Source organism: Nicotiana sylvestris, chromosome 2, assembly GCF_000393655.2.
Source record: "Nicotiana sylvestris chromosome 2, ASM39365v2, whole genome shotgun sequence".
In the NCBI taxonomy this organism is placed as follows: Eukaryota; Viridiplantae; Streptophyta; class Magnoliopsida; order Solanales; family Solanaceae; genus Nicotiana; species Nicotiana sylvestris.
In genome coordinates, this window is record NC_091058.1 from 127,970,280 (window position 1) to 127,984,377 (window position 14,098).

General features: G+C 34.6%; 1 protein-coding gene across 1 annotated transcript; it reads right to left on the minus strand.

The window, feature by feature from the left end:
- Positions 1-4,345: 4,345 nt before the first annotated feature.
- On the minus strand, positions 4,346-6,107 carry LOC104248718 (uncharacterized protein At5g39865-like). The gene has a single exon (XM_009805022.2). The coding sequence runs from the start codon at positions 6,040-6,042 to the stop codon at positions 5,038-5,040; it is 1,005 nt and encodes a 334-aa protein (XP_009803324.1). The 5' UTR covers positions 6,043-6,107; the 3' UTR covers positions 4,346-5,037.
- Between the last annotated feature and the right edge of the window lie 7,991 nt (positions 6,108-14,098).

Genomic DNA, 14,098 nt, shown 5'->3' on the forward strand with positions numbered 1-14,098 from the left:
AGACCACATTAGAGTGGGAAAAATGGGGGAAGAGATTGTTACTTTCATGTGGTTTAAAGTCCTCAGAACTTAGTGTTGTATGGTGGGCCGGGCTGGGACCAGGACCGGACTGGGCCCGCGGTCCTAACGGGCTAAATGGGCCTGGTGGGCCGGTCCTTAATGGTGCAAAAAGCCCGGGGTGGGCCGGGTATGATAAAATAGCCCATGAGCCCGGGACCGCTAAGCTCGAGACCGCCTGGCGGACCTGGGTCGGTCTTACCGGGCCTAACGGCTATTTTTAAAAAATTTTTTGTTTTAAAAAAAAATAGCAACGGTCAAAAATTAAAAAAGTAGCCGTTGGGCTGCAATTTTGACCGTTTAGAACTTTCAAAAATAGTCATTTGGCCCCCAAATTTTATTTTAACCCCAAACTTTATATAATTACACTTTTTCCCAATTCTCAACTATAAATACCCCCTCATTCTTTCATTTTTACTCACCAATTCATCAATCTCTCTCAATCTCATTGCTTATTTTATTGTTGAAATTTCGTGAAAAATTGTGAAGTTGGTGAATTGAAGTATTCAAGTCTTCAACGATTTTCAATTTTCAAGAAGTTGTTCGGCAATTCGGTAAACGCGTTCCAACTCTTAAGTTTTAATATTATAGTTTTGTTAGTTTTATTTAGTATAATTATAATTAATATGACATTTTCTTTGAAAAATATTTTTGGTGGTAAGGGTAAAGCTAAAACTGGTGAAAGTAGTGGCCAACCTACTACCCTTCCCCCGGCTCCCCGACCCAGACGTGATAGACGTCCTGCTGCTCCTATTATTCTTGATAGTGATAACCCCTGTTTTCAATTTTCCGGTAGTCAATTTTGTCATAATGTTGCACCAGGTCAAAATTTAGATGATGAAACTATGAATGCTCTTTATCCTAATCAAACTATCTTTGAAAATGATGAGGAAAATGAGGATGAAGATGAAACTCAACCGGATTTAGATGATACACCTACTAGTCATGTTAATAACCCAACTGATGTACCGCCCGCCCCACCTGTAGAAACCCCTAATTTTAATAGACAACCTCCTAAACGCCTAGAAACATCATTAGTTTGGAATTTTTTTACTCAAGTAAGAGAACAAAATAAGGCTAAGTGTAAAAAATGTGGGAAATTACTGGCGCATAAATATACTGGAGACCGTAGCGGCACGGGTAGTTTGACTAGGCACATAAAAACACACCCTAGAGATAAAGTTAGATATTTACAAATAAAAGCGCAGCTAGAGGGAACACATGTAGATTCTCATGTTAACCCTAATACAGGTTCAAATCTAGTTCAACCAGGAATTAACACTGTGACCGGAGGTATTTTATATTACGATCCAAATAGAGATCGTGAAGAATTAGCAAAGATGGTTACCGTTATGTGCTTACCCTATTCTTTTCCTTCTAATCCTAATTGGGTGCATTATATTAGAAGAGTTTTTAATCCTACTTATAAAGGTTGGCCTCGCGCAACAGTTAAGAGCGATATTTATAAATATAAACATGAATATGAACAATATTTGCGGTATTTATTTACTCATATAAGTAATCGGATTTCTATTACTACTGATATTGGTAGAAGTGGTAATGATTGTGATTATCTAACTGTTACAAGTCATTGGATAGATGAGGAGTGGACAATGCAAAAACGCATTATTGCGTATAGAATAATTAATTCATGTCACACAGGTAAGTTTATAGCTAACACTGTTGCAGATATTTGTAGATATTTTTGCTTTAGAGATAAAATAATGACAATTTCTATGGATAATGCTGCTAGTAACACTAGTGCTATAGGCATACTTACAACAACACTAAATCCTGCATTTAGGGATATATTCCATGTTAGATGTATTTGTCATATTCATCATTTAATTGTCGGTGATGGTATGCGAATTTTAAATTTAGAAATTGAAAAGGTTAGAATGGCTCTTAATTGGCTTTTTTATTCAAACCGTAGAAGTAGACTTAGAGAATATTTTAAAAAATGTGATGAATATGGCCTTAGAGAAAGAAAGGTTCCTAAAGCTTGCCCGACTAGATGGAATTGTATGTACGAAAGTTTAGTAGTTGCATATGAATATAGAAACCCAATTAATGCAACGTTTAATGCTCGGGTAGGTGGTGAGGATGATGATGAAATGCTTACTACTCAAGATTGGACGAATGTTAAAATTCTTATAGATTTTTTAGAAACATTTTCAAATTGCTACAAATGCATTTTCTGGGCAATATTATCCTACTATTTCAAACTGTTTAGTTTATATTGCAGCACTATGTGATTTGTTTGTTGAATTTTCGGAGGGTGGGGAAATTTATCAACTTGCTATAAATGCAATGAAAGAAAAGTTTAAAAAATATTTTTTCCCTATCCCTCCTATTTATGGTGTTGCTGCAATGTTAAATCCTACAATGAAATTAGGAGGTCCTCATTTTTGGTACTCAAATATTTATAAGGCTTTAGATCTTTCAAATGAGGAATTTGCTACACTTGCAGATGCAAAAGCCTCAATTAAAATTAATGCTCAAACAATTTATAATGATTATCAACTTGCCTTAGAGCATGCTAGGCCAAATGTTCCAACCCCTACTTCGTCTAGTTCACAATCGCCTAAAAGAGCTGCGGGCTTAAAAGCACTTAAATCTTGGACGGAGTTCAGGGGTTCTCAAGGTGATAATTATGATGAAACTTCACATCTAAATGAGCTTCAAGTTTATTTGTCGCAGGGACTTGAAAAGAAGAATCCAGACAGCACTTTTGATCTTTTGGAATGGTGGAAGGCAAGGGAAAAATATTTTCCCGTTCTTGCAAGGATGGCTCAGGATATTTTATCTATTCAAGCTTCAACTGTTGCATCAGAGAGCGCTTTCAGTCAAGCAAGACTTCAAATAGGTGATCATAGAGCGTCAATGAGGGAGAGCTTGGAAAAATCTTGTACTGTTCAGAGATTGGATCCGCTCGGAAAGAAGAAACTTTGGAATTGCGGAATCACAACCGGCGATAGATGAAGCTTATGAAGAAATGATGGAGGAACTTGCGGAGGATGCTGCTTCGCCCGGAAGTGGTGATGAACAAGTTTCTTTTCCCCCACCACCAACGCAACCTCCTCCGAACCTTGAAGGATTTATGAAATTTGTTAGAGATGCAACGTAGATTATGGTGTAACTTGTACTTTGACATATCTTCTTTTAGTTTTTTCCCTTTTAATGGTGGTATTAGTACCTTGCTGTGCTCATTCCATTGGGGGAGGAAGACTAAGAAAGATATGCCATTTTTGGTAATAAAAATTATAAGACATGCCCTTAAATATCTTTTTGCAATATTTTTTTGTCTTTAACTTGCAATTATTTATAAGCTATAATATATATACATAACATACAATATATACTACAAGAAAATATATAAGAGAAGATATATACATAACATACAATATATACTACAAGAAAATATATAAGGTAATATATATACATAACATACAATATATACTACAAGAAAATCTATATATATATATATATATATATATATATATATATATATACTACAAAACATTATAAGAAATTATATTTGGAAATATATATACATAAATACTATATATAGTATACTATACTAGTATACTATATATATATACTACAAAACAAGATTTTTCAAAATTCAAAATGAGGGCCCCATCCCCAATGACCACCAACGGCCATATTGCACAAATAACTATTTTTTTTTCCAATTTACAAAACTTACCTTCTCTAACACTATACATACCCCCCTCCCTCTTCTTCATTTCAATACTCAATACTCAATACTCATTTCTCAATCTAAATTTCTCTCAATATCTCAATCTCCAATTTTCAAGACTTCAAGTCTCAATCTTAATTTTCAAGTTACATCATGCCTCGTTCGGAAAGAGTGCGCTTATTTGTTTCGCACTACTATGAAGTGCTTGAAGAAAATGAAGAAGGCCAAATATTAAAATGCAAGAACTGTGGAAGAGTCTTAAATTTTCGTTCAGGGTGTACCACAGGCATTTTAAGGAGGCATATAACGTATTGTGTTGATGGTATTTATCCGCAAATTCGTCTTTAAGATTTTTCAACAATTTGTGTTATTTTAAAATTATTAGACGTATTTATGCTTCATGTTGTACTTTCTTATTAATTTATTATGCATGACAATTTAGTATTACTATTGTTTTGTTATTTTACTTTTTCGTCAAACACTTTAATAATTAGATTTCTACATATATATATATTTTATATAGCCATGATATGGTTTACAAGAAATTGCCTTAAACAAAAAAAATTTAAAAAAAAAGCACGGAAATAAAAAAGCCCGTTAGGCCCACGGCCCGGCCCGTTTAGCCCAGGACCATATGGGCTTAGGCCCGTCACGGGCTGGTTCCACCCGTTGAGCCCACGAAGCCCTAGACCGCCAGAACCCAGGCCCGCTAAGCCCATGCCCGTTAAGCCCGGCCCGTTTGGCCCATTTAGGCCCGAGCCCGGCCCAGAATACAGCATTATCAGAACTACTGTCAAGTTGCCTCTGCTTAGTACAGCTTCGTAATCCATCAAACAAACTGGACTCCATTTTCTGCCAAATGCTGCAAAAGCCATTGTTTGAACCTTTTCAATCATGTCTTGTTGTTGGATAAGTCCTACTACTCTTCCACTACTGGTACTATTGTGCTGGATAGTGGGATAATCTGGTGGCTAACTGATATTCGTATCAGTTTTGGTGCTTGAACCTTGCCCATCAGCAGAGAGTTCAAGATCTAAGAGTCTCTGGGTTTAGAATGCGTATGATCTATGTACATGTTTTAAGTTCTTTTGCATATGTATACATAGAGAGGAAAACAATGGGTTCAGTTGAACCCGTAAAAACCGCGTTTGATCCGCTTGTACCTATTAGTTTAGGCTAACCTTGGCCGCTCATCTTTATCTTTGTAATACAAAGCTGGTCATGTGAGAATCCACAGCAAGCACCTGAACTTGAGAGCACCATAAAACTGATGAAAGCTAATCACAACAAATTGGACATCGTATTAGTCCATTCTCATTACAATCTGGGCATCGTTGGAAGCCACACTCATCTTCTTCATCATACTCTGCTTCATAGTATACTTTACAACTCCCATAGCATGTTTCACATGGCACAAACCTCATATCTCCACAGGCCTCGCAAACTCCATCTTCTGCCTTTTCGCAGCTTTCTACTACCTTCTCAAGCTGCCCATCTTCATGCATTCTGCATATTTCATCAACCCCACCGATGTATTTTCTCCCAAGAAATACCCTAGGCAAACCCCTACCGCTATATTCCTCTCCTAATAACTCTCTCAACTCCTCCTTGAACTCTGCGTGCATTGATACGTCTCTTTCGTCGATCTTAACACCTAATCCCTTCAAAATCATCCGAACATGACAACAATCCTCGTACGTTTTCCTCACCCCTCTTACGCTTGTGAAGTAAACAACCAGTTTGTCTTTACCATGTTGCACCAATCTATACTCTGTTACTTCATAGTTTGATTTCAGTCTGGGAGTAAGCTGATGATCATAAGGATCTGGAAAGACATGGAAAGAAAAGCTACGAACATGATGAGGCGATTTAAGAGGATCAATATCTTCCAAATCTTTCATCAATTCCCAAACATTGACACCCTCCGGCTCGCCAGGAGGAGTTGCAATGGGCGTCTTAGGAACCACTTTGGGGATTTTCTCATTGATCATTTGGGACCATGTCTTTGCCTCAATCAACCCCATTTCGAACTCTTCTTTATAAATCTTCCCTTCATCGCTGCCACCTTTTTCGAACAACGAATGATCATCTTTGATACTTTTGTTCAGTGGATCAAGCCTCAAAGATCCTAATGTTGAGGAAGTGAGAGAGACCAGATGAAAGCTACCATTAGTGTTTGTATCAGTAGGAAAATCTTTAGACATTGAGTAGCTTCGGTGCACTGGAGAATAGTGCGTCTGGCATTTTTGGCATACATTCGGCTTCGAATTCCTACAACCCATTGTTGAAAAACCAGCCCAAAAATTGATTTTGGGTAGTCAAAAAGAATAGTTTTTACAGCAGTGGATGGAAAGAGATCAATCAAAGATTGTAATGTATATTGATATGGAAAGAAAAGTTCAGAAGAAGAACATATATTCTGCGATGAATGAGCTGGATGGGTAATTGCATTGGTTAAAGATTCCCGAGATTAAGTAAACAAATCTCGAGGAATTTTTGTGCTAACATTTCAGAGATAAAGAAAGGAAACAAAATCTGTAGTAACATTAAATAATCGTAGGAGTATTTAAGAGAAGTGAATCACTGAATTAATGAGAGAGAGAGAAAGATAGTTGGAAATTTCTGTTCTGTGCAAAATAGGGCATATAGTCCTGCATCATTGGAAAGCATCACACATCTAAATCCTTTTTTCTTGATCGAAGGATGAAGAAGATAATCAGAAAGATCCTCGCCGTCGATTTCGGATGAACGAGGAAAGAGAAAAATTCCAGACGAGAGAACATGGGAAAGAGAAGCGTAAGTCAACAAGATGACCATTTTTTGCTGCTATAATATATGGCTTCTCTATTACTTCCATTCGCCACTGAGAGTCTTCTCGATTATAATTTAGATGACACAGTCAAACTGTGTGAATTTTGGCCGATACTTTAAAATATTTTTTATTATATTAATATAAGTAAATTGTAATTTATAGTACTTTTTATATACTGTTTGAATGTCTAAATTTTAATTTTAAATTGAGTTAAACTAATCTAATTTAGCTTCAAAATTTAGTCAAATTAACTTTTGATAAGTAAAATACATTATCTAAATTGAAATAGGAAGTATAATATAAGCGTCAGCTGAAAGTGGACAAAATAGAGCACGTCTGTAGTTAGGATGGAAATGAACTGTTACATCAAAACCATTATTTTGAGAAGGGGAATGGGTTATATATAGGAAGGGTGGTTCATGGTTGGGTGAGTGGAGTAATACTACTTTCTATAGATAGAGAGTAGTAAATTGGAAGAAAAATAGGGATCGGGGGTGGCTTTTGGGCAAGTCAATTGGTCAAGGGAGTATGAGTTTAGTCATCACCGAATTAATTTTTAGTGTGGTCAATCAAGATTCATTTTCAAGAAAGAAAAGCACCTTTAGATTATCGGGTTCATCATTCACACAATTTTTAATTTCCTTCCCTTCAACTAGTCACTTTTTTAGTTTCCATAATATATATAATTGAAAATATCTTAAACAGAAGGCGGTCGCACATTATAGGTAGAGATATCACCAATATCCGAAAATTCCGACAAAAATGTCATATATACTTATAAATGTTCTTAAAAATAGTCAGATATTAATATATATTTCCGTACCAACTTTTATGAGCACTGATGAATTTATATTGAATGCTATAGTGCCACACGATAGCCAAATCTTGGGTCCGTTTCTGGTCTTATTAAGAGAATAACCAGTAAACTAGCAAGCCTAGTTATCTCTTTAATTTGCAGTTATACATATATTATTTGGTTTGATTTATGACTCTACTTATGTTTCTTTTTTCTTTGTAAATATTATACATATTATTAGTTTGTTTAGTCTATTAAAGTAAAATTAATAGTAGTTAGAGTTTTAGCATTTTGTTAAAAAATAATTTCAGAGACCTCTGCTAACTTGGTTAGTAGTTTTACAGGGGTAATTTTTTTTTTTTTACAAGGGTAATTAAGGGGGACCATTTGGATTTTTTTTCCATCTAGTTTATAATGTTACTTTTATCTTCCTTGTCTTAGTTTCTTTGTAAAATTTTTAAAATCTATGTATCATTGATATGCCACTGGTGCATATATACCTTTGAATTCATCTCATGAACCTTTAATATGTTTCCACAGCCCAAAGCCCAAAACCACGAACTGGTACATGATGATATAGTATTTTGCACTCAATAATATATACTATATGAATTATTACGACTGACAGAGTACTGTAGCAGATCTACATAAATAATGGATCAAAGTAGAGTTTCAGTTTATCTCAAATATTGGTTCTTGTATCTTTATTATTAAAATATTCTTCTTTTTGGATATATTCTAAACGTTGAATGTTCTAGTGTTCTTTTATTTGTTTATGCAGAGGAAGATATTGGGTGGAGTCACTAAAGTACTTTTACGTTTAAGAGGGTTATTATTTTTAGTATTTTCTTTTGAAAACTGTTTCATATATAATACGTGTTTGACTCCTTTTGATAAATAGAATCAGTAAAATGTTGCTTAAAGTGATTAAACCATTTTTTAACTAAGCAATTTTAAATTATAAAAAAAATATATACATGAATTTAGACTTTTATACTTAGAAGAAGTTACCCGATAGCAGGGGCGGCTCAACATCGTCCGAGGCCTAAAGCAAAGCCTTACTAAGAGGACTATGTATATATTATTTAATGAGCATTGTTTTTAAAAAAAATTAGACAAGCGAGGCGCATTGAAAAAAATGAGAACTTAATCTAATACAGTACAAAAAACTTAATGAATTTAACTTTATTGCATCACAACTGAGATGGGAGAACCCAGAAAACATACTTCCTCTGTCCCAAATTATATGACTCCTTTTTTTTAGTTAATCCCTTTTTATATTTGGTAACAATTCAACTTTAGATTTTTCTTTTTACCCTTAATGAGATGATTTCTAGCCCACAAATTTCTATGATTTATTTTAGATTACAAATTTTAAAAGTTTTCCTTTATTTCATAAACTCCATGTCCAATCAAACTCTTTCATATAAATTGGGACAGAGAGAGTATAATTTATGTAAGAAAAATAAATAATAAGTTAGATTATCAAATATAGTTACATGACTAACTAATGAAGAGAGAAATATAACTTAGTAAAAACGTAAAATAAGATTGACAGAAAACTATTTTGATTATATTATTTAGAGGAAGAAATTGAGTTATCAAAAATTAATATGACAATTAAAAAATTTTTTTTTATCAATAATAAAAAATAATTATATAAATAATATACTGCTATATATAGAGAAATAGTAATTTTGGGGCCCTTAAATTTTTGGGGCCTAAAGCAAGTGCTTCATTTGCTTTAGGGTCTGGCGGCCCCTGCGCGACGGTTAGAAGAAGGACAATAAATTTTTGGATAAAAAACTTCATACGTATATAATTTATTGCGTGATCAACAATTCTCATCTCATGGTACTACAGACTATGAGTTTCAATGAGAAGCAGATAATACCAGCATGGTTATTTGTTGCTAAGATCTTTTTCTTGTTTCTCAATCACTCAATGGATTTTGGTCCGCATTGGAGCCTCGATTAATTCGTTGGCGTCATGTAAGGTAACATAAGTATTTCACTTTTAACTGAAGGTCCTGGTTCGAATCTTGAAAATTCTTATTATTCTTGTGGTTGCTTATTTTGGTGTGATTCCAGCTCATGTAGGGGGTTGTTTTAAGTGGTATACTGGAAATATTCTTCTAAGGGTTTCGTATCAAACCTATGTTATTTTAAGTATTTCAAAGTGATTCTAGTGCCAAGAAATCCGAAGTGCTTGCTAATTTCTCTTCCTTGTTCTTGTGGCCGCATTGGAAGGATACTTTATGGTGAATTAATCTCAAATTCGCATTGTTCCATCTGTTTGAAGGTAAGGAACTCTACATGTATTTGAGTTAATCCAAGTTACGGCTAAGTCGTTGAAGCTAGAACTTGTGAGATATTGATCGAAAGGCTTGTTAGTAATGCCATTGATTGTTGAACTGTTTGGGAGGTGTTCTACAACGTTTTATGGCTGAAAAATTTATGGAATAGCTTGAGTATATTGTGTTGTTATTATCAACATTTACTGAATATAAATAAGAGGGAAAGAGTTCAAAATATAGTGTTATTAGACATGAATTGAGCTTGCTGCTCGACATGGTATTGTGCTGGTTGTGTTCCATATAACTATTGGTTGTTGCTGTAATAGATGACGTGGGAAATATAAAAAAATTAGGGGATATGCTGCCCGTTTTAACATAGAATGAGCTCGCTATTCGTTATAAGTTAGTTGTACTTTTCATAGCTTAATAATAGCATCCTTATCGTGGCTGTAGATTAAGGTGCAACCAGTTGAGTTCAGCATGGTTATTGGCAGATTTCTACGGGTATTTTAAGACTGAACCTTTTTTCTTTTTTTCATTTTGGCATGATCTCGTAACTACATACATTTGATAACGAGACAGAACGGTAGCAGATTAAATTATATAATATTGATAAGGCAAAATCTGGGTAATTAGTATTACTTGCTACGTAAACAATCAGGGGCAGAAGTAGAGGGTCAGGTATGGGTTCGGACGCATCCAACAACTTTGACTCGCACCCTACATATCTATTACAAAGTTCATTAAATAAGTATAAATAATTAATTTCGAATCCAATAAATCAAATAAGTCATGCTAGAATCTCGAACTAAAATCTATAAAGTTTAAATCCTGAATTCTTCCTTGTACAATAGGCTGCTGCAGCAAACCTATTAACGTTTTCTTCTGAGTAGTGGGCTTTCTTATTTGCCAATTGGACCGAAAGCAGATCCATCATGAACAAGCTGAAACTTGTGGAAGATCAAGAATCTGATGCTCCATGAGAAATACAGGAATAATAAGTGGGTATTCCAGGTAAACTATTAGATCCAATCCTAGTTACTCTGGAATTTATTTAGTTTGGCTAGTGGTGGCTTGGTACCTGCAGTGCATTTTTAAATGATAGAAAAAGGGTATAACCATACTTAGATTTCAAAATCAAATCTTTCCTGATCCCTGTGATCATAGGTTGTTTGTCACATGAGTTCATTAGTTTCAAGTCCTGATTTTGAACCTTGACAAAGTCTGTCTACATGTTTAGACCACCTAGATACTATATACGGAGTAACAAGACTTTAATTTCTATACACTAGTAAGTATTTTTCAAAATAATTATATTGTCAAATTACCTAAAAGATAAAACTATCGATAATATGTGTAAATGTGTAATTTGTACCTAAAATTATATACGTACTAAGTTTTTTATCCAAAAATTTATTGTCCTTCTTCTAACTGTCAGGTAACTTTTTCTAAGTATAAAAGTCTAAATTCCTTTATATTTTTTTTTATAATTTAAAATTCCTTAGTTAAAAAATGGTTTAATCACTTTAAGCAACATTTTACTGATTCTATTTATCAAAAGGAGTCAAACACGTATTATATATGAAACAGTTTTCAAAAGAAAATACTAAAAAATATAACCCTCTTAAACGTAAAAGAACTTTAGTGACTCCACCCAATATCTTCCTCTGCATAAACTAATAAAAGAACACTAGAACATTCAACGTTTAGATTATATCCAAAAAGAAGAAGATTTTAATAACAAAGATACAAGAACCAATATTTGAGATAAATTGAAACTCTACTTTGATCCATTATTTATGTAGATCTGCTTCAGTACTCTGTCAGTCGTAATAATTCATATAGTATATATTATTGAGTGCAAAATACTATATCATCATGTACCAGTTCGTGGTTTTGGGCTGTAGAAACATATTAAAGGTTCGTGGGATGAATGCAAAGGTATATATGTACCAGTGGTATGTCAATGATACATAAATTTTAAAAAGTTTTACAAAGAATGCGAAATACATAGTTTACCCATCCAACTTACACTCAAATCCCTGTTACACACCTGTTGATCATGAGTATAAGTTTACACACCAAACCTTTCAAATGTGTATCAGTTACATACTACTTTTGACCAGCTCCGTTAATATTCAATGTTGTGTATACACGCACTTATTTAAAATAAAAAATAAACGATTCTTTAATTAAAATGGACAAACTGACCCTTTTCTTAATTCCGACCCAAAAAAGATCTGACCCTGTTAATTAAAAACAACTATGCGACCATATTAACAAACATAATTCCATTTTCAAATCCCTGTTCTTCAGCCCTATCCTTTGAAGCGAATCCGACGAGAACACATCTGCTCTTTATTGCTGTTACATTCTTCATTTTCAGGTTAGTATTCTCATTTTAGGTTGTTCAACCGTTTTGATTTAGATGGGTGAGTCGAAATAGTTAGGGTTTATTTGAGTATTTCGTCAGGAGTATTTTTAGGGTTTAAGACATCTTTATGAGGAATCTCTTGTCATTGTCTATTGAAACCTTTGTCTTTTGAGCTTGTGTTGTCTTTTTCTTTCTTTATTCTGTTATATCTTTCTTTATTGTCCATTTTGATTTCTTTATTGTTTGTTTGCATGTAAAATTGAAATCTGTTGTCTGCTTCTTTCAAGAACAATGTCTTTTAAAATTGTTACTTTAAAGTGGTATCACGGGGGTGAGTTAATTATTGGTCATTTTAGTAGATATGTGGGGGCAGTCAAACCTTGACTTTAGACGTGGATGTAGATAGGATTTCCTTCTTTGAGCTTATGGATTACACTAGGGAGATGACCTAACTAACATGGCTGAGCTGTATATATGCCCGATGGATAGGATTGACAATCTGATAAATGTATTGATTGATAAGGATATTTTAGACATTCGCAATCAGTTAGAGGATGGGGATACACTAGAAATATATGTGGCTCATATTGTTCCTTTATCAGTACATGACCTTGTTGAAAATGGGGAAAGTGTGAGTTGCAGTAAGGCTTCTGGAAAAAGGCCTATAGAGGTCCAAGAGGTTGAAGAGGTAGATGATGAAGATGCTGATGACATACACTACACTTCAGATAGTTCTGCTGCTTCTGATGGAAATCCTTCTAATGATGGAAATGCTTTTGATAATGGAAGTGCTTTTGATGATGGAAGTGCTTCTGATGCTGCTGCTTACAACTCTTCTACTTCTGATGATGCTGCTTCTGATGATGCTGGGAATGAAGAAGAAGTAGACATAGACTGGACTTCTGATAGTTCTGATGATGTTCACTTAAATGTTCCTGATGAGAATGACCTCCAATCTGATATCCATGAGGAGTTGGGTGAAGGTAGAGAGAAGGTGAAGAGAAGCAAGAGAAAAAGAAGTGAAAAGACTAAAGGGATGGGTGATATAAACATAGATAAAGCAGGTGTAGACATTGGGTTTGATGTGCTGCGTACATGTAGTAAGCAAAATAGGTATGAAGGTCTAGTTGGGACTGATGAGCCATAATTTGGTTCTTCAGATGCTGAAAGCTTTGCATCAGATGTGGAAGGTGAAGATGGTGAAGAACATAAGAAGAAAATGGAGGAAAAAAAGAAAAAGAAGAGATTGATCTTTGATCCTACTGCCAAGAAAATCACTTGGGAGTTAGGATTGATATTTGAAAGTGTTGATCAATTTAGGAAAGCAGTCACCAAATATGCAATTCAAAAAAAAGTGTAGATTGAGAAGTACATAAATGAGCCACTTAGGGTGAGGGTTAGATGTATGGTACCTAAATGTGGATGACTTCTAGCAGCTAGTAAAGATGGCAGTTCCAATAATTTAAGGTGAAAAGATATAATCCAGAGCACAAGTGTTATACAACCAACAAGAACAAGTTGTGTAATTCAAGATATCTTGCAAAAAAATACAAGAGCAGAATTATGTCACAACCAGGTATGAAGGTTTGGGAGTTGAGAAAATTAATAAAGCAAGAACTAGACCTCTATGTAGGGAGATCAACTGCCCATAGGGCTAGAGTTAAGATATTGAAAGAAATCATTGGTGATGTGCATCAAGAGTTCAAAAGACTCTATGACTATAGAGATATGATTTTGCAGACCAATCCTGGGAGTACATGTGTGGTGAAAGCAGAAGATCAAGGTGATGGAAAACTGGTATTCTCTAAAATCTATGTTTGTTTACATGCCATGAAAAAGGGCTGGCTGGAAGGATGCAGAAGAATTATTGGCCTTGATGGATGTTTCTTGAAAGGAGTTTGCAAGGGACAACTTCTTGTAGCTGTCTCCAAAGATGGAAACAATCAGATGTTTCCAATTGCATGGGCAGTTGTAGAGGTGGAGAACACATTCAACTGGACTTGGTTTCTGAAATGTTGAGTGAAGATTTGAGCTTAGAAGATGGAAGAGACCTTACAATG

Excerpts from the sequence above, each read along its gene's own strand:
- LOC104248718 (XM_009805022.2), bottom strand. The coding sequence starts at position 6,042 with ATGGGTTGTAGGAATTCGAAGCCGAATGTATGCCAAAAATGCCAGACG.